The sequence below is a fragment of the Anguilla rostrata genome, chromosome 5, assembly GCF_018555375.3.
Source record: "Anguilla rostrata isolate EN2019 chromosome 5, ASM1855537v3, whole genome shotgun sequence".
NCBI classification, from domain to species: Eukaryota; Metazoa; Chordata; class Actinopteri; order Anguilliformes; family Anguillidae; genus Anguilla; species Anguilla rostrata.
The window spans coordinates 6,247,830-6,273,618 of record NC_057937.1 but is presented as its reverse complement, the minus strand read 5'-3'; the positions used below and the strand labels follow the sequence as shown (position 1 = coordinate 6,273,618).

General features: G+C 43.5%; 2 protein-coding genes across 3 annotated transcripts in view; one reads left to right on the top strand and one right to left on the bottom strand.

The window, feature by feature from the left end:
• Nucleotides 1-243: 243 nt before the first annotated feature.
• LOC135254538 (gamma-aminobutyric acid receptor subunit alpha-6-like) lies at nucleotides 244-20,066 on the bottom strand. Its single transcript, XM_064334782.1, has 9 exons — nucleotides 19,518-20,066; nucleotides 19,164-19,282; nucleotides 16,853-16,920; nucleotides 15,365-15,585; nucleotides 14,204-14,286; nucleotides 11,755-11,898; nucleotides 10,622-10,774; nucleotides 5,739-5,998; nucleotides 244-1,369 (listed from the first exon to the last, which is right to left on the bottom strand). Exons 1-9 carry the CDS (start codon nucleotides 19,601-19,603, stop codon nucleotides 815-817), a joined length of 1,689 nt encoding a protein of 562 aa, XP_064190852.1. The 5' UTR covers nucleotides 19,604-20,066; the 3' UTR covers nucleotides 244-814.
• gabrb1 (gamma-aminobutyric acid type A receptor subunit beta1) overlaps nucleotides 15,527-25,789 on the top strand; it is a 56,021-nt gene continuing 45,758 nt past the window's right edge. Inside the window, exon 1 of one of the 2 annotated variants that reach the window (XM_064334785.1) lies at nucleotides 15,527-15,668. In XM_064334785.1, coding sequence (XP_064190855.1) covers nucleotides 15,627-15,668 — 42 coding nt within the window. In that variant the 5' untranslated portion in view covers nucleotides 15,527-15,626. The remainder of the gene's footprint in view (nucleotides 15,669-25,789) is intronic. The other variant, XM_064334786.1, reaches the window with a different exon arrangement.

Genomic DNA, 25,789 nt, shown 5'->3' with positions numbered 1-25,789 from the left:
TTAGGACTTAGGGTTAGGGTTAGGGTTACAATTAGGTTAAGGTTTGGGTTAAGGTTAGGCATGTAGTGATTGGGGTTAGGGCTAGGGTTAGGGTTAGGGTTAGAGGTTACGGAATGAAGTCAATGGGAAGTCCTCACAAGTATAGCAATATGAACATGTGTGTGTGTGTGTGTGTGTGTGTGTTATGCTCCAGCTTTAACAACCAGCAAACATATATAAATTCAGCACATGTTCCAACAGGACTGTACACTGAAACCGTATTTATTTTATGTTCCACTTATGGAGATAATATATTCATTCTACAAAACCATAGATAAAATGAACTCATCTGTCTGTAAGTCAAGTTGATATTACACCAGTTTTGATGTAGTTTTTCCACATTGAAACCCTTCCACCCAAAAATGATATTGCTGGAATACAAATGGCCATTTTTGACGTACACCCAAATACATCCATTAAAACACAGAGGTTACTGTAATTAATAACAATTACACATCTGGAATGTAGTAAGTTTCTCTTATTCCCATTACATGCTTGTTTCTCAGGGACTGCTGTATCCTGAAGGAGTCATTTCCACACATTGTCACTGAGATAATAACCATTTCATTTGTTAATGAACTGTCGTGTGTGTGTGTGTGTGTGTGTGTGTGTGTGTGTGTGTGTGTGTGTGTTTGTTTGTTTCTCAGATCCAATAACAGGGCTTCTGTCAAATCTCCTAAATCTCAGTCTAGAGTGTGTTCAGTGCTTGAGACTGTTTCGACGGTTGCCTTTCTGTGTTGATTCGTTTTTTTTAGAAATTCAGGGTGAAGAAGAGTCAACCATCTTGAGGCTCCATGGTGTCCTTTGACAGATAAACCACCCAGTAGACCATGTTAAAAACCCCAAAGGACACTGGGAAAAGAATGCGAGCGTATTTGTCGATTTTGCTGGTCCCGCTCGAGCCGGAGGAGGCGGGCGGTGCGGGCGTGGCCGGGTCGGCTTTGGCCCCGCCCACCTGCGTGGGCTCCGGCCGCGGCATGTGCTGGAGGGAGGGGGAGGGGCCAGCGTGCAAATTTGACGGCGGTTGCCCGGGCAACAGCGGAGAGGAGGGGGGCGGAGCAGGGGGCGTGTTCACGGAGGCCAGCACGTGGACCGCGCCGACCCGGCTGAACGGGTTCGGGCTGGAGTGGGCCAGGACGGCGGACGCCGTCGCCGCCTCCGCCGCGGCCGCCGCCGTTCCCATGGTGACGGAGGGGGCGTGGCCCACCAGGGACTGCCGGTTCCGTCCGGCCTTGCTGCCGCCCGCCGGGTCGGTCCGTTGACTGGCGCGAGGGTCCGTCAGGGGAGAGTAGTTCACGCGTTTGCGAAGGCTGCCGTTGGTGTCCGGACACTGCAGAGAGAGAGAGAGAGAGAGAGAGAGGAATCAACCACTTCACCTTTAATGAACACACACTGAGCCCCACACAGCCAAATAGGCAAATAATCCCTGCCCATACACATCATAATTACGTTTCTGACACCTACACCTTTTAACATGGCATGTTAGTTTTGTAGGAGTGATCCTATTTATCACTTTGTGGCAGAATGGGAATAATTTCCACTAAATTATATTGTGTATATTTCCAGGAGGAAAATGTTTTAAACACGTCTCAAATATTTCACTTTCTCCTAAATCCAGGCGTTACATTTAGACAGCACTAAACACAACCCTCTGTGTCATTTTTGAAGTTGAGCTAGCACAGCTTTGGCCTCTTGGGTTCTGGTTTTAAAGCGAATGCGGTTTCTGTAGCTGGGAAGGTGGTTTATATTTTATCAGGATGGTGCTATCGCACGCGCCAGCACCATCCATTTTAACTTCCCTCGAGGCCTCGGATTAATTACATTTGTACTTCACAGAGTTCCCCCTTTGAGAGGGCAAAACCTGGATGTGTCCACTGAACATTTCATACGCTATCATCTAACAGGCACGGAGGATTTCATAAGAAAATAAAATCCTAGAAAATATAAAATTTGTAAAAAAAAAAATAATAATAATAAAATAAGTGTATATTAGACAGAAAATGTGTCAAAAAAGACACAGTTGTTCTGAGAATGTACATCCATAGTCCCCACACAAACAAAAAATCTTTTTTAACATTAATTATTTTAAAAAAAGTGATCATTTCAAAAAAACAAATTTCAGATTTTGCGTTGGGGGCTTTAAAAGCAAGATTATTGTTGGTAAAATGCTATTATACAGCCAGTATTCATATTAATAGATGCAATATACATACTTAAAGACAGTCTTGTTCATGGTTACTCATTCTTAAATGTGTTTCTAAGACAGAGAAAAGGGAAAACAAATTACGAAAACTTCACAAATGGTCACAATGAACACAGCTGGTATGGGGGTTTATATCGTACATATTATACAAATATATTACTTATAACCAGCTTCTGTGGATAAACTGGCCTATTTATGTAAGTACTGTATACTGCAGTTATTGCTACATTATTAAGCATAACTATTGGTAACTGTACTGTATTGTTATGTACTGGCTATACTTACAAGTATGTGGTATATTTTCATTACCACTTTGACTACACTGAATATATAAATAAAAAGTGTCATTTTACTTTGTAATTAAATGCACAACTAATATAGCACAACTCATGTATGTTTTATACAAGGGACATCTTAAATGAACGGCTAAGGTTCCCCAAAGGGTTTTACATATTATTTACAAAATGAAGATCTAAAGTTTTAATATTCATGGACTGCATACGCAATTTGCCTTAAGCAGGGGTTAAGGATTTGTTCTATGAATAGATTCATTTTGCCATGTGCCATAACATTAAAATCCAACAGCGATGCTCTTGGCAAGGGCAGGGTAACCTTATAATCATCTCAAATGATGCTTGCAGTGAATACCCACAGAGTCATTTAAAGAGTCATTTGAACAAGTCAGACAAACACTTAAGCATACTTTGTATTGGTCAGTGGACGTTTTACTGATATATTTCGATAATAACGGACACGCTATCAATAAGCTATGCCGGTGGCTGATACAAGGACAATATTGAAGTATCATGCAACTTATCTGAACTGGAAAAACCTTCACCATCAGCAAGAATTTATTAGAGGGTGTGTACTGTAAAATGTACATGTTGTGCAAAGACATCATTTTCATTTTGCATAATCGGTAATGATAGAGAGAAGGAACTGGACTGTGTGATACATTTACTGTTGATCCTAATAGAGTAATAGGTGTGAGCACGCATTAACACAGCCACGTTTACAGTGATTTACTGTAGCGGCACCGTCAGAACTGCTAACGCAAGGCTTCCGGGAGCCAATGACAGGGGTCCGGCCATTTATTAACAGAGCGACCGCTGTTCGAAGGCCCTCGCTGCGACAGTTACAAATTGAACGGACCGTTGCCGTGACATTTCCGCGGAGACGAGCACTTTCACTTCTCCCTCATCCACAGTCACACCCGCAGCAGCTCTTTCCGGAACAGCTGAGAACTCTGGAAGCCGTCCAGCAAATGTGGTGATCTGTAACCCCCCTGTTTGATGGATTAGGGTCATCGGAATGTGTCCTGCAAGGTTTTGGCCAAAGGACTGACCCCCACCCCCCATAAGCCAGCCCATTAGAAAACAACCTCTGACAACCAGCTCAACTTTAAACATCTGCTGGGTCGAAATGATGCTAAGAACAGCCAGCCCCCCTTTCACAAAACGAGAGGTCATACTAGACCAAGCACTTCAATACCAAGGTCCAATAGTTCATATATATTACGTTTCCCCAATTTTAACATTTTGAGAGCTTGGAATTATAAGGGACCAGCTGCAGACAGAAGTGTTGAGATATCGAGCTTTATAGTTCTCAAGTCACTTATCATAGCATAGTTTTGTACAGAGCTTTGTTAGTTTTTTAAACACTTTTAAAAGGTTCATTTCAAAGGATGTTGAAAGGTTTTGCTATAAAGCAAAGGATGTTGAAAGGTTTTGCTATAAAGCAAAGGATGTTGAAAGGTTTTTGCTATAAAGCAAAGGATGTTGAAAGGTTTTTCAATAAAGCAAAGGATGTTCAAAGGTTTTGCGACACAAAACAGAGCATTCCTGTGCTGATAATGAATAGTTTTACAGTAATATCTCATACAGCCCAATAAATATAAGTTCTCCACTTGTGTAATGTGGTCCTCTGGCTGTGAGGGTTGAACGACCTTGGCTGCACATTCACGTCCGATCGTCAGCCACCACGGGGAAGGGTAGGGAGGACACATCTCGCACGCTGCTGCAGAGCAAAGGCTGCTGGGTAATGCTCTGCGCTCACAATAACAGGATTTGTCTCAGAGCAGTGGCTGCTGGGTAACGCTGGGAGGGACTACATGCTCTCACACAAGTCCCTCCAACACAGACAGAGAAAGTTAACTGGCCGCTTGTGATTGGCTGATTGAGCACACGTGACCCTCAAATGCAGCTGCGGTGCGGTGCCATTATTGGGAGCCCTGGGCATGTTTGTACCCTTGAATACGGCCTTAACTGGCAGTCAGGCTTTAACCAGACAGCACATCCTGCAGAGAGAGACACGGTGGGGTTAGTTTATAGGGCTTTTGGAGCTGGGGCCGGGATAATAAGGCTGGAATCTCCAGCGAGCCGTTGCCATCGCGGCCTGAAAAAAGGCACTTTAAGTTATACATCTCCGCAAATGTCCCTCAGCATTTGCGACTAATGTTCTAAAATATCATTCTTGCTTAATCCGAGTAATAAAACATGAATTTTATGAGTTAGCAGGCCACAGAGGAGCCACAAAACAAGGGAGTATATTATATTATAAGGCGCTGTAATACAGGCCAGCGTTTCAATCGCTTATATATTTCTCCAGATATGAATATAGCAGGGCAGTAACAGGCGAGGTTCCCCAACGCTTTCATGTTTCCAGGACACCGTAGAACATAGATGTAGCCCCTGAAAGAGAGGCGCTCTTCTTTTTCAGACGCTTTAAAAAAACTGAAGAGTACATTGAACGCCAATCTTGTACTGATCGGGTTCCTAAACTGTTCCTTTGCAATTCTCAATAGTTCTCAGTGCCATCCGGTATTTTAATGAAATGACGTGATTCGTTCTTAATTTTTCCATCGGAGAAATGACCATGTCTGTGCCATGTTGATTTTATTTTGCTCCGTAGGCAGGTGTTTGGTTGGCTGCGGCATTGGCTAGGAGGGATTGAGATTCAGTCAGCAGGGATTCAGTCCGCAGAGATTCAGTCTGCAGAGATTCAGTCTGCAGGGATTCAGTCTGCAGGGATTCAGTCAGCAGGGGTCCAGTCAGCAGGGGTTCAGTCAGCAGGGATTCAGTCAGCAGAGATTCAGTCTGCAGGGATTCAGTCTGCAGGGATCCAGTCAGCAGAGATTCAGTCTGCAGGGATTCAGTCAGCAGAGTTTCAGTCTGCAGGGATTCAGGTAGCAGAGATTCAGTCTGCAGGGATTCAGTCAGCAGAGATTCAGTCAGCAGGGATCCAGTCAGCAGGGATTCAGTCTGCAGGGATTCAGTCAGCAGAGTTTCAGTCTGCAGGGATTCAGTCAGCAGAGTTTCAGTCAGCAGAGATTCAGTCTGCAGGGATTCAGTCAGCAGAGATTCAGTCAGCAGGGATCCAGTCAGCAGAGATTCAGTCAGCAGGGATCCAGTCAGCAGGGATTCAGTCAGCAGGGATTCAGTCAGCAGTGTGTGTGAGCTCCGCTGGTGCACTGAGCAGTACGAGGCGGGAGGCTCACCTGGAGTACTTCTTCCGGGTCGCTGACCTTTGTCACGGGCGTGGCCTTGGGGGCCGGGGGGCCCTTGAGCTGCTTCCTCCGGGCGCGCTCGGCCTGGGCGTTGGTGAAGTAGTTGACGGCGGCGAACTCGATGAGGGCGGAGAAGACGAAGGCGAAGCAGACTGCAATGAACCAGTCCATGGCGGTGGCGTAGGAGACCTTCGGCAGGGAGTGGCGGGCGCTGATGCTCAGGGTGGTCATGGTCAACACGGTGGTGATCCCTGAGAGAGAGAGAGAGGTCTCCGTTTTTATATCATACCATACCGTTCTATGCTGTTGAGTAGTGTACTATTTGACAAGGAATAGTTGCATTTATACTTGCATAATATATAATTATATTGTTATCCTTCTTAAAGTACCTTCTTCTTCTTATAAATTTGTAAAGCCGGCTTTTATTTACAATGCAATCTGTCATTGGAATATGCCGAAAATATTTGCGAAATTCAATTCTCTAACAGCCAAATGTTCCAGCTTTCAGTGCTAGTATTTCCTTTGTGTTCACACCTATGTACCTACGCTGTCTTAGCCAGGACACCCGCGTCTAGACGCAAACAAATGCCCAAAAATATTACAGGAAACTATGATCAACTTTGAAGGAAATGTGCAATCAGATTATATTTGCATCTGAAAATTAAAAGAATAGTATTTTTTAACAACAGGCTGCTGGTCTTATACTAATCTGCTCACAGTAGCCACTGTTTCAAAGTGTTTCATTAGTTGTTCAGTTCAGTGCTCTGGGTCCCAGCAGAACTGTCAAATTAGGAATGTGTTGGTTTCCAGGGGAACCGAGAAAGATGAAGAAGTTCACAGACTTTGAGTCGCTTCATAAATAAATGACCTGGAGGCTTTTCATAAGCCCCCCTCTCCCCCAATAAAATGGATATGCTGTCCTTGGGCACAGCTCATAATTTATATCTAGAAGTTGAAGTCACATTCATTAAGCAAAAGTTCTTATCCAGAGATCCCGCACAATGCAAGAGAACATAAGTTCATGCCTATTAATTATTTCAGCAACATTTCCAGTCCAGTGAGTCCATGTGCAGCATCATTAAAAAACAGAATGTAAGTTTGAAATTTTCTTTTTTAATTTACAGTTTGGTCATTTGGCAGATTCTTTTAGCTACAGCAACTTACGAAAGTGCAATTTACTTGATTAACTTACGCCAACCTAGAACCACAGAGCAAGTCATAGATTTACATCATGCTACACAGCACTAGAAGCTATCCCCATCTGCACTTAGTCCTCCTAGTGCCAGGTCTCCATCCTCAGTCCTGTAGAGCAGAGGTTCCCAGACTTTTTCAGCCTGTCGACCAGCAGATCTGAGTCTCAAAGTCACCGGCACCGCCACACACAGTCAGGTCAGCAACATCATGCACTTCATTGACTAACGGTAATTGCTGGGGACCGGCAGTCACGGACTGGTGGCTGGGAAGCATGGCTGTAGAGCCACAGGCCCTTCTCATTCTTACCGTTATTCAGCTCTTAATCAGATTCACTGGAGCATTTTATTATGGCCAACTCACCAGCTTAAACCGGCAGCTGACTGCAAAATTCATCTGAACTGTGTCACGCTTCCTGCTCGCCACAAGAGGGCAGCAAAGGACAGATATGTTTTTTTTGTATTTTCCCTGCTCCTACTATTGAATCATGCAGTAATCATTGTTTGCACCTGTGGCTTGTTGTCTGTGTATCTAAGTTGCCACAGTTCCCCCGTTTGTTGCTCAGTTTTGGAGTTGCATGCCTAGTTGGGTGGACCGTCAGTTTGGCGTAAGTTTGCACATGACAGTTAGTTCCAGCAGTGTGTAGGTTCTTGTGTTACCTGTGTTCATTTTTGTTCCTGAGATAATTTTGTCCTTGTGTTTATTTTGTTACTAAATCACCATTTTCCACCTCTTGTGCGATAGTCTCTCTGCTCTTGTACCCCCCCTCCCCCAGTCCCCGTAACCTTTCAGTAATATAAAGGTTAGTAACGTCTGTCCCAGCGCATCAGAAGGGCTGAAATAGCTACACGGTTACCATAGAGAATCTGCGCTATAACCACGCTGCATTAATTATCCTTGTGGGCCGCTTCTCTTTATAAAATCAATAGAGCCCCGCTTCCAGAAATACGCTTGCATCGTTCCCCTGAGGGCCTTGCATGGGGGAAAAACGAAAAACAGGTTTTGAAAATACACAACATCATATCTGTCACGACTGAATCAATACCTTTTAAGCGCCAAGGACTCTGCCCACGAGAGAGAACCCGACATGAATCATCCGCAGGTATATTTCACGAGCGTGGATGCGAGGGAGAGACACGGCTTAATGCTCCTCCGAGACAGCATTACGGAGACACTGCCCCCTAAATCACAGATGCGTCGCGACGCGACAGACGCCGCTCCCGAATGAATCTCCAGGCAAGGTGACAGAGGCGGAGCGACGATGTTGAAAATCTGAATGAGCGCGGCGGCGAGAGTCAGAGTAACAAATTAACCTTTAAAACTGCGATCCCTGGCCTTCGCTTCAGCTGCCTGAGAGAGCCTTAAAAAGCCTATAAAATGTAAATTATAGTTTTCGAAATATCACGCGGGCGATATTTCTTTCTGGGGAAAAAAAAAAAAAAAAAGCCAGTATATTTTTGAAACCTTGCCATCCCCAATCATAACGGCAGGTGAGCTAGAGATTTGCGATTGGGTGCTGTTTGCTTTTTTATCTTCGGACATTTTGTTCTTGACAGTTACGGGCCCGTCGCCTCGGTTACAGGCCCGTCTTCCTCTATAAAAGGTGAAATACTCTATAAAAGGTGAAATACTCTATAAAAGGTGAAATACTCTATAAAAGGTGAAATACACTTCCCTGGCCCAGAACAGTGCCTGTAACCCACAGACCTGGCTGGTTTCCACAAAAGACTTATTTATTTTCAGAGGTGATGACCTTGCTACCAGAGTTTTCATTATGAGCTGAACAACAAAGGGCTCTATCATGTGTTTAAGGGCCTGGAAGTGTGCCCCCTTTAGGGCATTTGGGGCATTTATCCCAGTGGATAGCTCCTTCTGCAGGGAATCCAGTGAGGTATTTCATGAAGCAGGATTCCTGAGTAAAACCCGGAAAAGCTCTTTTTACTTCAGTCCGTGTTCCAAGTTCGGTTCCAGGTTTTACCCAGTGCAGTTATCCAGACACTGTAGCCTCTCATACTGTAGCTAATCCACAAACCGTAAAATAATCACACAAAAATGGCTGTGTTGGATGATAGTGAATTTTAACTTCTTTAATAGCAGTTGGGTTGTTTAATTGAATTCTCCGGTCTGTTTCCTTCACTGGTAAATGTGGCTGGGTTGAGCAGGCCTTTTCAGGCCCACAAATAACCCAGCAAAAGAAAATAACCCCGCAAAAGCAAATTCATCAGCCCAGCTGCTCTTACACCCGTCAGTCAGATATGCATGATTCTGTCTTTCACTGTAACTCTAACGATGGTCCATCTGTCTGCACTGTGACTCCATCAATGGCTGATCAGTTATTAACTGTGACTTGACAATGGCTTTAGAAAGCCCGAATGATCTGCCGCTTATGTGACTAACTGTTCACAGCCAGAAACAACCGGAACACAAGCACCACGGCGAGTAATCTGCCAAAAGCGTGACTTACTGTTCAGTGCCAGAAACAACCACAACACAGGCACCGTGTTAAGTACTCCACAGCTTGCAGCCAGAAACAGCAAGACATAACTAGGGCTGGAAACATCCCCCGCATGCATCTAAATTCACTTCAAGTGATAGGGAAGTGACTGTCACATGCTGACAAAAATATATTTATTTTGGTCAGTCCAAACAAACATTATAAATCTTCTCGTAATGACAGAGCAATGCAAAAACGACTTTGGCTTTGTGAACAAACAAGGTCACAGAGAGAGACAGAGAGGAACCGCTCTCTGCGTCACACAAAGGCAATTTATTCATCACACAGCAGATCTCGGATGCTCATTTCTGATGCCATATTCCGTTTCTCCAGCAGAGGGGGCTCTGACTTTAAATTCAAGCCTGAGGCCGTGACGTCGGTGCCTCAGAATACAGCTGTAATGGGATGAGAGAGGCGCGCTGAGACCGCGACGAGAAAAAAAAACCACCACGCCGGCTGGGCACGAGAGGTGGCAGACAGGCGCGGGAGCGAATACGTGTCTCCGCGTGACCGTCTTCCAGGTCGTGACCGCGGCGCGGGGCTTAAGCAGAGAGGAACGTCTCTCTCATTTGTGCGCCGACGACGGCGGAACCGCAGCGCGTAAAATCCGTAAAAATGGATCCGTTAAATCTCAAAACAGCGGGGTAAAATCTCCTTGCCGGGATTTTCTACTATCACACATCTAAATGAACGTGATTGTATGCATGCGCATTCAGTCGCTAACGGATGCGTCTCATCGCACAGCTAGGTCTATGTGACCCAGCCAATGCAGTTCTGAGGTTAATTATTATTAACCTCAGCAGTAAACTGAGAGACACATTTAATCTCATGCTGCAGATGAAGTCTGCCCTGTTTTACTGAATTGACACCTGTGAATCTTGGTGATATTTGGTCAGATGCATAATATAAAGCTTATTTATATCTGGCCAGTAAAGATAAAGACATGAACAGAACTTTAACAAAGCAGCTTTCCATTTAATCATATCTAATGCAATAGTACTTAAATAAATTGTGTATTAAATAAACGGTTATGATTATAACCTTTTCGTCATATCGTTATCAAAATTATAACATTCTCTCAAAGCTATCTTCGCTAAAATACAGGTGAACTAAATAAATGAAGAAAGAACCAAAGAAAGAACATGTATCTACATACTAAAATAAAACAGTAGCTGTAAATGTGACCTACCAAACACGGTTCTTGCAGGGACAGACTCCTTGTTTATCCAGAAGGACACCTGGGAGAGGATGACGGTCATAATGCAGGGGATGTACGTCTGGATCATGAAATAGCCCATTTTCCGGCGCAGGTGGAAGTACACGGTCATCACCACGTATTCGCCTGTAACGGTAGTAAAGTAAAATTCAGCCCCGTAAATACGAGTCACGAAAAAGGCAAGCAACGGCAAATAGCAAACGCAAGTATCATGAATAAAATGTTATGCATTTCAGATCCGCGTAATCCGCACTTGAAGATAAAAAAAGTATATATTAAACACGCAATAAAATTCAAGTATACATTTTACCTCATAGGGCTTGGAAATGAATTAGGCTGACACACAACTTCTGCAGTACCTCAGTTGCATGCACAGTGCATGGGATATGCAATTCCCCTTTAATCTTGCAGCTCAACCTAATTATTAAACATTTTAATTTAAAAGGATTAAAGCCAGAGGTGATCCTCTCTGTCTCGCTATGCTATACCTCATCTCACTGAAAGACCCCAAAATGTTTTGTTTTTATTGTATAAAATGTGCTCTATTCTCTATTTTTTACCACATTACCTTTCACTCCTAAAAATGTTTATTTTTTACATTAACGTGGCCCACACTTGTATCATACGTGATTTTATGTACACAGAAAAGTGTACATAAGTGCATTTGTAAGGCTCAGCAGTACCCAGACAAAGGGAGGCTGAGAGGGATAACCTGTATTTGTGCTGATAGGATAATCAATTGTCCTGTCAATCACAGTCAACTAGCCTGGCAACACGTGCAGTATTAAACTAAGTCGGAGAAGTTCTAGGACATGGGAAATTAGGGGTATGTCCTCGTGACCACACTTCTGGGAGCCCCTAAGCACTAATGTGTCTCCAGGTCAGAGACACTGATTAACGCTGTACTATTTTATTCAGGTCCATTGTGGGAACTAAGTAACTTCAGCTGGCACCTGAACACATCAATTAGCCCATGCCTACATCCCTGGACCACTAGAATATTTACTTCCAGACCAAACCAAAGCCTTCAACTGCTATGACAGGATCGATAACAGACGACCGCGAAAGGCTCATTCATGGTCATGATGACAGGCGGCGGTGAGAACCTGTTATTGATTTCACGGTTTCACTGGAGACGGTCTGGCCAATCAGGTCGTACTGGACCAGGCTGGAGGACTCTGTGGGCACCTCCACCGACTTCTGGGGTCCTTTGGTCCAAGTGTAGATCACCTCTGTTTTTGGGTATGCATCTGAGGAGAGGAATGAAACCAGGATGGCACAGGTGTTTAATATGAAGAGGAGAATGAGGACAGGGTGACACAGGTGTTTAATCAGCGGAGAAGAATGAAGACAGGGTGACACAGGTGTTCAATCGGAGGAGAGGAATGAAGACAGGATGACGCAGGTGTTTAATCAGGGGAGAAGAATGAAGACAGGTGTTAAATCTGAGGAGAATTAAACCAGGATGACACAGGGGTTTAAAAAGCCCGGACAGTATTCCTGTGTTCCAATGGCAAAAGACCTGCAGGTGGAATAGATCCTTTCAGAAACAACCCCAATAACTCTAAAGCACACATCCAGCAGTGCAGCGGTTTAATGGGCCAGTTGAGGAGCTTCACAGTCAGGAGAGAACACAATGGAGCGTTCAACCTCTTTCCTCCCTGGACCGAACAGCGGTGATCGGCTGCTTTGTCCTGAGACGGGAACACGGTCTGCCTGCTGCGCTCACAGTGCTCCTGCATTATGTCCTCCAGTCCACAGAGGTGAAGTTCAACTCCATCCACCGCTCTCTCTGGAGAAACGCACCTCAAACAGGTTTTCAAAGAACACTCAGAGCCAGTTTACACTTTATAGTGGCTCTGAAATCTATGTAAGTACACTGTAATGTGACACTGTACTTCCTGTGTCCAGTTTCCTTTCTACTTATAACAGTAAAGTACTGGTTTTCTGCTGTGGTCACAACAGTAACTCACTACAGACAGAATTATAAATGTTAGACATTTAATAGATTGTCAAGTTTCCCCACAATCACAATGTGCTCTTTGAACATGTAACATTTCAACATTCAAATGTTCACATGTAGTTGTTATTCCTTTTATATATTTAACCTTTGCAGGCAAAGTTTCAGTAAACTTGTGGAGATAAATCACCACTTTTCGTATATCAATAACAAATGACCAATGTAACATTAATCACATAAAATACGTTTTACCTGTTCGCACTGCAGGTGAGATATGGACTCTACTGAGATTGTGATATATACACACATAACTGCAGGTGAGCCATAAACATGTCTGCTGATTACAGTGTGAAATACAGACATATCTCCAGGGACTTCAGGTAAGTCATAGATGTGTTCAGAGATGATGCAGGCAAATGGAGTGACACAAATCTGAGCAGGAAGTGGGGTACATTACATTACATTACAGGCATTTGGCAGACGCTCTTATCCAGAGCGACGTACAACAAAGTGTATAACCATAAGGGGGTAGCCCCAACATCTTTCCCATGGGCAAACTACCTCCACGCTACGTAGCGGCTATCGGGCACACACGGTAACGAGACAGAGCGGCTCCATCGAACCAGTTGTAGCTGCGCTCAGTGTGCTGTCTGGCCTACCGTGAGGCTGAGGGAACGCATTTAGCTGGACACAGCGAGCGCACCCTGCAAAATACACCCCCCACCCCTTCCTTACAGGGGGGGGGTAAGAAATTTAAAAGAGCCCCCAGTCTCTCTCTCTCTCTCTCTCCCACAATGTCAGGATGAAAGGCAGGCGAGGGGCGGGCGAGGAGAACGAGCCGCCGTGGTTCTTTTCCCCGCCGCTTGGATGCGATGCTATCGGGCTTCGCTCAGCTGCGCCGCCGCGATAAGCTCGTGGGACGAGCCGTCCCCGGCCTCCCCTCCCGTCACGTCCGCCGGCGGCGCCGCCATCGCTGCTATTATCGCTGACGGCAACCCCCCTCTTTGTTCCACGCTTCTTCTGTTTTTTTTTTTTTCTTTTTCTTTCTTTCTTCTTTTTTGGCACGCGATCGCATTAACCCGAGCGAAATGTCAACGTCGTACCAAAAATTAAGTCCCGGACCACGCCCCCAACCTCCCTCCCTCCCGCCTTGTCGGTTCGGTGTATTTGTCCATATGGAAATTGGAAAGTCCACCACAGAGAGCTAAAAAGCCAGGCACAGTGCTCTCCTGGGTGGTTGTACAGAGCCAGTCACCAAACCAAAACTTTTACATCAGTACTTTAGTATTTACCATGAAAAAATCATTGAAACGCAATGGGATCACAGACTGATCTGGCTGGGCTGTCCTGCAGAAACACCAAGCAGGTAAAGAACTGGACCGAACTGAACTACTCACCCCCACCTCGCCAACAGGCATGTACGCTTACCTCCAACATGCATGAACACGGATCTCCACACATGAGCACGTAAGCATATACGTGCACACACAAGCATATACATACACATGCGAACACACGCATGCGTGCACACACGAGCACACGCATGCAGACACGGTGCACTCCTTCAAGCGCAGTAAGCGTTTCCGCCCACTCACAGCTTCCGAACTTCAGGGGGCAGGCGTGTCCGTCCATGGGGAAGTCCACCAGCCTCATTGGGCACTCGGCACTGATGGTCAGCCTGTCGGCACACAGACAGCCAACTGGTCAGAGCGTCTACCCACCGCCATAATGGACGCGTTAAAAAATGTCTGCAGTTCATTTTCTGCTGGACCAAAGCAGCGCTTAACACAACGCAACTTTCCTCGCTGTACTCTGTCAAAAGAGTAGAAACTACTGTCACTGCAAGGCATTATGGAGGAAAGGTGTATCGACCAATGGGCTTCCGCCTCCCAGGAGGCGGGGCCTCTTCATTTTCAAAATGGCGGAGGACGTCATTTTTGCAGTGAACTCGTTCCTCGACCTCTGCCAGATAAAAATTCGCTGGCATATAAAGCCCGAAATCCGCAGGCTCACAGTAGTACGCCTGCGGGGGGGGGGGGGTGCGTTTGTGCAAGAGAGATAATGTTATCTGAGGAGGTCGCTGCTGCTTGTCAGGCGTTGAGTTAAACGCGTACGATCCATTTATACAGCCGTATATGCACTAACACAATCCAAGTTAAGTACTAAGCTCGAGGGAACGAGAACAGAGCCCTACCCAGGAATCGAACCCGCAACCCCTGAGTCATCTCTACTCTTTCCGCCTCTTCTCCTCCGTATTCTAGGCTATTGTTGGTAACGGGGCTTTTTGCTGCTGTATTGCAGTTTAGGGATATTCGTGCAGAGGTGCGCCCAAGGACAGAACAGATCATGCCTCTTCACAAATATTATGTTCTTGACGTTATGATATAAATGCATTAGACTACGAATGCTTCAGCCTCATAAATAGAGACACAACTTTCAATGTGAAGAACGATCATCTGGTTAGCCTATAGAATCTGTTTTTGCTTAACATTTTCTTAACAACAAAACATTTCCTGACTGTTTTGTTCATCATAAATAAATTATCATTATGTTCTCATCATTATATTACCTGATGGAGACAGCTATATCCATACAATCAAAAAACAATCACTGGTTTTCTTTTCCCACAGAACCACCAACCCGCATTCCTTTTAAAGTATCTACACCAGCCTTTCGAAGCAGGCCTTGAAGCAGAGTTGATTGGTTAACTGGCCGTGTGGTGTGTGTGATTGGTTGATTGGTTGATTGGCAGGTACCTCATGGTGTAAAGGATGGTGCCGTTCTTCATGATGCGGAACAGCTTGTTGGGCGCGGTCATGTTGTGCGCCACCGACTTCTTCCCGTTCCTGAAGAAGGTGTCGGGGGTCCACACCTTGGTCACCATCAGGTTGTTGAGCCGAAGGATCTCGATGGGGCCCTCGTACCGCAGCCTCCTGTCCACCCAGGTCTGCCGGAAGAAGACGTCCATGGTGTACTCCTGAAAAGGGGACAACACGCCAGAAGTCCACAAATGATGAAATGCACCTGTCCTTCACCTGCCCAGGTAGCGCACCTGTCCAGGTACCATTCTAATATATCTGCTGTGATTAACATGCTTCCCTATGAGCTATATGTTATGAATATTGTCTGTATCACACATGAACATAAGGGGACATAATTAGCATAATTAACATAAATTCAATGTTGCAGCAGCATGATGTAAGCCATTTGAGCAGTTGGCTGGCTGGGTAAGGCCTTTTGTTGATGTGGCAATGTTCCCCATGAGGCATTAAGGCCTGGATTCAGTGTTTCTTCTTTGACTCATGACCCAGCGTGTTTGTTTGTATCTACAGTATTTAGACCAACACAGCTTGATGAGATCAGCAATCACCAAAATAAAATAAAAAACTTAATTTTGTAAAAACATTTAAAAGATGAATGTCGATTCAATATAAACCTTTTACTCCAGCATTGAATAATTCTAGAGATTTAGGTCTACAGCATTAAAAAAAATACTTACATAGAATGAGTTGCAAGAAAGGTTTGCAGTATGAAAGTAAAACTCTTTTTCTCTCAGTGTGCAGTAGGTGATTCTGCCTCTAGAGCCAACCACCTGCCAGTTGGAACTCTAGTGTATGCTCTTAATTTGTTAATTAGCCCAATCATTATCGTATGCTCATAATTTGTTAATTAGCCCATTTACTCCTGTTTGACACATTTCCAGCTTTGAAAATGGGGAAAAAATCACAGCACTTGATGCCTTCACTCCAGTGCATTATGGGAAACATGCATCCACATGAATAAATACATTTAATTAAGCTGGCCAATTATCCCCAATAATTATTCCCAATTATTCTAGGGAATTGGGTGGGGAAAACAAATATGTGCATGACTCTTTTAAACACTGAATTTAACAACTTCTAGAGGACAGAACACGAATATGATGTACATCTAGTTTAGTCTATCCATAAAATATGCAATATAATAAAGAATAAACACAAAACAAGTGCAAAATGAAAAACTTTGAAAATGGAAATTAAACAGTTGAATATATTGTCACAGATTTTTACTCATACAGATAGAACAATATTTTTATTCACGGTTTTAATTCATTTATAAGGAAATTTAATTAAAATATACATTACACAAACATCATCCACAGCAATTTCACTGTTGAAAATGAAATCCAATTTGACCATCCGAACAACAGCTTTTAGATTCTGTTCATTAAAATGCAAATTACAATTGCTTCCAAACACACTCACCATTTCAACATCCGAAACAGGACCAAAGCTTGTCACGTAAATATCAGTTTTAACTTCTGTCACTGGACCTGGTGAAAATAGAGATGTGAATCAAATGAGCGGAGAAATTTTTGAGTTTACAGACCACAAACAACTGAAAAAGGGGAAATCTGTTGAACAGAAATGCTTAAGAGAGGTTCAAGATGAAGACACAATCTGGTTATCTGGTTAAAAAACAACTAAAATTCATTGATTGGACGTCCTGCCTTGGGTCTACTTCACCTTGAAGTTTAGAACAAACTCTATGTAATTTATGACAAAAGCAAGACCGCATTGCATGGCTCCAGTAGAAGCTAAATCTACTCTGAGAATAAGCTCCGCCCCCTCTCCATGATGTCATCACTATAGACGAGTGCCTTCCTTTCAAGTTCAGCATCCTACAACCAGCACAGCTAAATAAATAATATAAAGCGCGCACATCGTGACTGTGAAGGCACACTACTCCCAGTCTCTCGTGGGTGGCACACACACACACACACACACACACAGACACACACCGACAGAAGTGGTTTTTGACTACACTTGATCTTTTCTTGTCATCCACAAGAAATAACAGAAGAAGAACTTTAAGGCACGGCCCCCGGGAGTCACACTCTCCTCCCTATAGATCATTCGCCATTCTATTTGCTGCGGCTTGTTATAACCTGTCACAGGTCCGCCCCGCTCAAGTCAAACTGCAGGTGATGTATGGGACAGAGGTGCTAAAAATAGCAGACCTTTCTCATCTTAACTCTCTCTTCAGTGCTGATGCAGCAACAAAATCATACATTTTGTGCTCTGAGGTTACATGCTACTCTGGTCTCATATAAAATCCTTAAGAAAGTATGATAGCCTAAAAAAAGGTACAAGGGGACACATTTCAAAGATGAAACTCCACCACCAGAGCAAAACTGTACTAAAATGGTACGAAAGTAAGAAACATTTTAGATTCAGGTAAATTAATAAAAATTCACTTGTGCACTATGGTAAGACACAGAGTTGGAAAATCCAGGTTCAAGAAGTGAAATTCCTCCCCAGTATTACAATGTATTCTTAATTTGCATGTGTCCATCCTTATATGATATCATTGACTAAACTGCGTTTTTAATTCAAAGGTCGCTTCTGACTCATTGTGACCACTCCACGTCAGCTATTAAATTCTAGGGATCTTGTATAAGTTTTTTCAGCTTCCAGCCATCCTAAATAGATGCAACAGCTGAACAAGGGAGAAGGCGTTCATTTCCCGCGCCCGTTTGAGGCCTTAGCTGCAACCAGCCCCAGCCCAGCTCACGCGAAATCGCATTAACTTTATTTGCAACGAGATCCCTGTAGGCCAGCTGGTGTTATTACAGGTCTATACCAACACTTTGCAAAGAAAACAGAAGTCTTATTGTCAAATCAATGAGGGACAGCCAACTATTAACCAAAACGCCCAAACAAATGCCAGTGCCTGGACAGTACTCAGACTGTGGGTGTGTATATTGGAGAGACAATTATTATTATTATTATTATTATTATTATTATCAGCATCAACAGCACACAACAACAACAACATCATCATCATCATCATCATCATCGATGTCAAACTCCCTGTGAATAGCCTACATCTCGTTCGCACACAGATACAAATAGATGTAGTTATGGCATTAGAAGCGCGTGGGGATATAATCGATTTGGGAGTAGGAGGAGACCGAACAGCCGGGTAGGCTATTTTACAGAGCCCTTCTGTTATATTAAGAAATAACGGATTTTTTTCCAGGAACAGAAAGACAACCATGTATCTACAAAAAAAAAAAACAGGTCCGCGACGCATGCTGCCTTTTAATGGCATCTCGTGAATGATTTTGTACACGCGTAAAAGCATCTTCATTACCCTACCTTTCAAACTGTGCATTAACAACCCTTTTCCCTCGTTACATAACTAAACTTGTTTTACATTCCAATGCATCAGTCATAGCCGCACTTTCAGCTCGCTAATCAATAGGCTAATTATTATTTCTATGAAAGAGCACTCTAAACTGTAAAACGAGCTTCACGTCGCTCAGTAGCTTTAAAACTGTCGATCCAAATCAAATCAGCAATGATGCATCTATAAACCAATTCAATCTTTATATGTAGCAATCTGCTGGCTGTTCACGGAATTGTTTTTTTCTAATCTCTCTTGTTCTTAATTTATTCGATTTAATTTAAAATCTACGCTTCCTCTCGTATGCAACAGTCGGACGCACGGGTATGAAGTGGACAAATGAACAGCTTAGTCCAGTAAAAATTCAACAGTTTGAAAGGTGCATACCTCCAAATCCGGGTCGCAGCCTGTTGTCATATCCATCCAGAAGCCGATCTAGAATTCGTGTGAAATTTTCAGGATATGTTTTCTCTTCCTTTTTTATCTGTCCAGAGATTCTCCTTACACTGAAAGATGGTTCAGAAAAACGCATTATACCATTGCGAATATAACCTGTTATGGTATGTCTCATTAACTTAACTGCGCAAGAATCGATGCTGTTCTTGCGTTTTCCCCTACCCATGCGAATAATGTTGCCGGTATACTCGTCAGCTGTTTAACCGCTAACTCAAGCGCAAATCACAAGGTCTGGTAAATTATAAGGCTCAATTTTATCATGTTACCGCGGCTGGGAGTACTTACCAAGCGGCGACGCAGAGAAAGTAAACGAGAGTGGATATGCAACTCGGGAACATTGCAATCACCATCTCCTTTTTGGCAGAAACCATATTTGCATGCCATACTTTAAACGTGTTTACATGTTCCAAATGTATTGTGCCGGAGACAGATTACAACCGCGAATGAATCGACAGCGCTGGGGAAATTAACCGACTGAAATTCCCGCAACCTCTTCCGTAAAAAACTAGTCTGTCTCAGTGTTTGCAGTCGCCAGACGAACGTGCCCTCGCCGTAACTATGTTGGTGGCTAATGTTTTTACGCGGCTGGCTACCGCTAGAATCAATTAACAGAGCGGAGGTGACACCGGATGCTTCTTCTTCATCTTATTTCTCATTTGGGCTTTGGTCCGTCGTACTGTAAATCCGGTTTTTGGACTATCAGCGATAAGAAAAAAAGGGCACAACATGACGATATCGCTCGGGGAAACCCATTAATATCATAGACACGACGGCGAATCTTGTCAGGACGACTTCAGGTCAGGTGTTTGAAGCGATGTTAAGTTTATCAGGAACCACTTGTTTCCCTTCCGCCCAAGGTCATTTTTTTGGCTATTTGGAGTGCATTGATGCGTCTCAAACGCAGTATTTAAACGCCTCTGCAAACAACATTTTATAATGCAAGTAGCCTACAAAAGGAAAATTCTTCTTTGGGAAGTAATACGCATTTTCTTGCTGGGAATTCTCGCCTTGCCTTTTTTTTTAGTATTTTCACTCATAGTTCACGATGAAAAGGAAATTATACACATTATGAATTCAATCTCGAACTGTATGTGGCCTAAGCTACGTGTTCTCGCTCTATGAATACAGTACGAGGACCAAATATTATTATCTGTTAAGAGTTGAATTAACTCTGGACATTATACTATGTAGCCTGGTTTTGCGTCTTCATGCGCAAATAATGTGCACGAGGGAATTTCCCTAAGACCTGGCCCTGGCCCTGTGAGAATTGCAAAGTGGACGGTTGGAGGTGCTTTAGAATCTTTTCAAGTGGCTAAGCAGTTGGAATAAATGTAGCACGCGCGCAATACAGTGGCAGTGACACGCCAAGTGCTATTTTAATACGTTTCTGCAACACATTAAAATGCCATAGTCAGGCAATCCTAAAAGCTCTGAAGGGCACGGCACGGTTAATGCACGAGCTGGATGGATGGGCACTGTTACGGTAGAATACCCAGTAAAATGATTCCATAGGATTAAGTCAGTAAGGTCCGTAGTAAGGTGTCCAGTGTTATATTAACCCCTACAATGTAGGCTACATGTGGTCCACATTGGACTCTTGTGAACTCTGTTAGAGTTGAATGACCACTGGACATGTTGCCGTATAAAGTCGGTGCTGGAAGACATGTCTCCCGTTCAGGGAAAGTGTATGAGTTCAGAGTCCAGTTGCTGGCATGGGTCCATTTTTCCCTGATTATGTTCCTGAAAAGCGCACGCGCACACACACACACACACACACACACACACACACACCCATTCAACTTTTGCATTCATCTTCTGTTCTTCAAGGTCTAAGAGAAAATTGACTTGGACCATAACCTGACCGGACATCTCACCTGTTCATTGCACAATTTCCCAGCAGGCTGTGGTAGACCTGGCCTCTCGGCTGAAATGAAACATCCTAATTTTTATGGGGGGGATCAAGTTGCTGTATGCATAAGCAGATGCACAGGGCATCTTGGTCTCCATGACAACTTCATGAGTGCCTATTGAGGAGAGACAAAGCTCTGCAAAGACAGCAGGTGACCCTCCCGCCTCAGCCAGGTCTGAGGCGGTGTCGTGCCACCCTCTATATATTTTATGCTGCTAGCTGGACATGCAAACTCCACACAGAAAAGCCCTAGCTGGGATTCAACCCAGGACCCTCTTGCTGTGAGGCAACAGTGCTACCCACTGCACCACCACGCCGCCCTGATTTATCCCTTAATATAAATAAAATTAAACAAATTTAACGACATTGCTACACTGAAAACCAATGTACCAACACATAAGGCCATTAACAACAACTATTCCTCTGGATTAAATTTTCAAGAGCCGATGTTTATGTCCAAAACCTCCGAGTGTGACTTCCGGAGAGCAATCGATCTTAAAAACGGAACTGTACTCTGTATTTAAAACACTTTCCAAGAGACATCTCTAAACGCTACTGTTTTCCCAGCGGACCTCATTAATCTTTTAACAGTAGCTGTCCAGCGATGTGTCAACGAGGTATTGCATAAACTACATAGACATTTATTGTGCCCTTGAGAATCAATGCAAGTGAGTCCAGCAATGTGCTGGTGGCAATAAAATTCAACTTCCGCTGAAATAAAGTATTTTAGCATGACTGCACAATGTGGGTTGTTTCCCTGCTGCTTTTTCCAATAAAGATTTAGCCATCAAATGCAAATAGCAGTTTGGATACTAAGGCAAGTACTGTTATTGCCTCCATTTCAAGCCAATGGCCTGGATTCATTTGTCCTGAACTTTAGCTCACAATTAAATGTAATTGTAGTCATTTCTTCAAAACACAATTAAGCCAGTTTTGTGATCACCGGAAGCCATCTTGCCAAACTGTGTTTATGACGATGATCCATTTCACTTGCATTTATTTGTAAAACATACTGTAGGTAATGCCACATGTTCATTTAATTCCAAGTAATATCTTGGAAAGAGCCCCATAAACTAGTCTGCGTTCTTCCCAAGCGTATGCAGCTTAAAATGATTGCTGATTTCACAGTAAAAACAATAGACTATTATATGATGTGTTTCCATCATGATAAGTATGTACTTACACTGCAGCAAGTGCCGTGTGCAATGGTGTGTATCAAAAATGGTGTTATGTCCTGTATTTAATCAACATTTGACTTTGACATGTAAACATGTAAAACATTTGTCCTTAATGTGAATGCAAGCAGTATGTTTTTTATTCCCAAACTGTTTGCTAAATAGAAAAGCAAATAAAAAGTTTGTATTAAATTATTACTGTAATCGACGGACTGTGTTTGTGAATACAAACATATTATATTAACATTAACTGTTAATTAAAGTTAAGGATAAATGTTGATTTTATCCCAAAAATGGCCACTTTTTTCAGGCTCCACTTTACACTTAGACATCACTATTTTCAGTGCAGTGAGTGGGCGGAGCCAAATCGACTTGAATTTTGTTTTGTCCAATCACGCACTGGCAGCAGTGATGAGGTGTGGCAGCTGGATGCATGTACGTAGACTATACTGCACTGCAGTGTAGCAGTGGCTACACCTGGCATGACCAAAATCCATGTGAAGAGTGTCCTCACTGTAAGTTGCTAAAGCCATTGTCTGTTCGCTGTGCACCTGCATGGAGTGTGAGTTTTGAGTCCGTTCATCGTTTGCCGTTTGCTAAGTACGGTGTTCAGATTGGTCGTGACAGAGGAACACTGCCCTGATCTTGAGTCTGATTGGTGGAACCCAGTGAGTGGGTGAGGGATGCTGCCCCTGTGACCCCCATGAAAGGGTTGATGGGAAATCCTGGCTGGTGTAGGGGAGAAGAATCTCTCCAGGGCATTTTGTAGGAGTTGATCTCCATGTGAATTTGAATCTGAAATCTGGAGAGCTCTCAAGAATATGAATGTTAGGTGGCAGTGTGGGGGTGGCTTTGGAATCGTATCGCTACAGCATCATGCGGAGAATATGCTTTTTGGTCTAAAATATGGCAGAACAAGAATATTAATATATTGCATAACGTTATTGGATACGTTTATTTTTGTTGCTTAAAAAAAATAAAGGCTTAAGATCTTGTAACAGCAGAACAGTTGCTGGGTTCCCAGGCCTCAGGCGAGCGGGCTTAAATGTCCCTGTCGCAGCACATGCAGAGCAGGACAGCGCTTGCTAATGATCCCCGTGAACTAGCAATGCGTATGCCAGCTACCCACTTTTTTTTACACACTTTTTTCATGTGTGTCTTCTGAAGCCCCAACTCAGAGTACTCGCACTGCAGAATACAGGAATGTGCACACACACACACACACAGGCACATGCCAAACCATGCACATGCACACACCACACACACTCAAACACACACATGCATGTGTACACCCACCCACATGCACACACACACACTACACACACACACACACACACACACACACTGTGCTGACTGGCACACATGGGACTGTATGTAAGATCTTTTTCAGTCTATTACTGACACACTTTCCCGGTACTGAACTGTGTTCTGTATTCCATAAGCTACCGGTGAGGGGGTGAGCAGGAGCCAGCAGATGCTGGTCTTGTTGCTTTGTGCGGCATGTAATCAGTGCGGTTTCATTTCGTCCTTCTGTACGTCTATTGATTTAGCTGACCATCCACCTGCTCACTCACTCTTTATTGGTCTGTCAATCTCTCAACATGCTGTTGTATATGTATATGTGCGTGTGCATACATGCATGCGTGTGTGTGTGTGTGTGTACAGTATGTGTGTGTGTGTGTGTGTGTGTGTGTGTGCCTGTAGCCACACACTCTCACATCTCCGAAATTATAAAATGATTAACTTTCCCAGGCATTAATATCGCCCCTTATTAATATCACCCAAACGCTCCGGCATTTTTACATCTGCGCAGCTCCGAAAGGGGCCATTTCTGCGAGAGCAAGTGATTCATTAGCTGCACTTTAAAGCTGAAAGGGCGGAGAGAGAGAGATCCTACACCAGCCCTGTTCAACGGCGAGGTGGTAAGGACGTAGAAAGGACAGGTCCGTGAGCCTTAAAAACCCCATATTTCTGCTGTGGGATAATGCGTTTGTGCTGACAGAGAACACATTTACTCGCATTATTAGATCTGAGCAATGGCCTTGTCCATTTTACAGAGCTCCTTTAAATCTCTCTAAGAGCTCCTCCACACAACCACAGAACTTTTTTTTTTTTTTTTTTATTAATCAGCAACAGGATGTTTTATCTAGCTTGAATGTGAGTGCCTCATGGGAAAAGATGGGAGTCTCACTTCACATTTATAAACACATCTGGAGACTGTGTGACTCAGCTTGGTAACTGACGCAACAGAAGAATTCCACTGTGCCCTCTAAAATCTACTTGCATAATATAACGGCTCCATCTCTTGGTTATTTGTATTTGTTATGGATGGAATGCATTTTTCTCTTCATGTCAAAAATCGACAATGTATGAATATATATTGTGGATAGATGCATACACATGTACACATGATTTCACAAATGCACACATGCACACACAATAACACACACAACTTTTTATATGCGCACTTCACACTCAAATTCACATGCATACCCTCACATAGATGTGTTTGTGTTTGTATAAGAATGTATGTGTGTGTGTGTATGTGTATTGGTGACTGCCTGTATGCATTCATGAACATACACTCACATGCACAATATCTTGTGCAAAGCTTCTCCCTCACAGGGAACCATATTAAGCACAGCTTCTCTATTACATGGGGTCGTATCACTATACAAAAATAAGAAAGGAGAGTACAGGAAGTGTCTGTTTTAGCAGGGTGGGTGGTGGGTGGAAGGTCATGCAGAATCAGGGATGCAAGTAGCCAGCCCCTGATGAATTCTGCATAATTTAAAAACTCATTATTCGCTCTCAGATTTTGTCACCAGGGTATCATTGGGACTGCAAAAAATCAGAGAGTAAAGAGGTGAGCAACTGTTTCCCTTTAATATCAATAACAAGGAACATCCATAGCCTTGTCTTTTTTCATTTTTCACTGACAGACACATTAACTGGGGGCAGAACATTATTAAGAGAGAACATTCTGTCTTGTTTTGGGGTTGCAAATCACTGTGACTGGTGCAGATTATTGATCAGAGGTCATCGGCTTAATGCCTGGGTATGTGACAAAGTGTCACAACGATATGAGAGTTTAGATGTTACTGGTATTCATAATCATCAAAGGATTTATCAGGCGTAGGTAGTGAAACCTGTGTTTTATCAGGTGTAGGTAGTGAAACCTGTGTTTTATCAGGTGTATGTATTGAAACCTGTGTTTCAAGATTAGAAGATTTTGGAAATAACATTTGACTGGCTACTTGGCGGCAATAATCAAATACCTATGGCTCTCCCCACTGTGGTCTACGCCTGGTCACGTTAAAACTTGTCTGGTGTGTTTTCTTTGCCCAGCAACAAGGTTAATTAGACCGCTATCAGAGTGACAGATGTCCAGCAGGCTCCATAGTTAAAATGTCATTTCACATTTATGTTTCACTCGCTATTATTGGATATTCATTACATGACCATAAATCGCG

Coding starts and splice junctions, on each gene's coding strand:
- LOC135254538 (XM_064334782.1), bottom strand. CDS start 19,603: ATGGTTTCTGCCAAAAAGGAGATGGTGATTGCAATGTTCCCGAGTTGC. Junction 14,287..15,364: donor ACCATCCTTTACACCATGAG/GTACCTGCCAAT, acceptor GTGTGCCGACAG/GCTGACCATCAGTGCCGAGT. Junction 11,899..14,203: donor CCCCCTGAAGTTCGGAAGCT/GTGAGTGGGCGG, acceptor TCCTCTCCTCAG/ATGCATACCCAAAAACAGAG.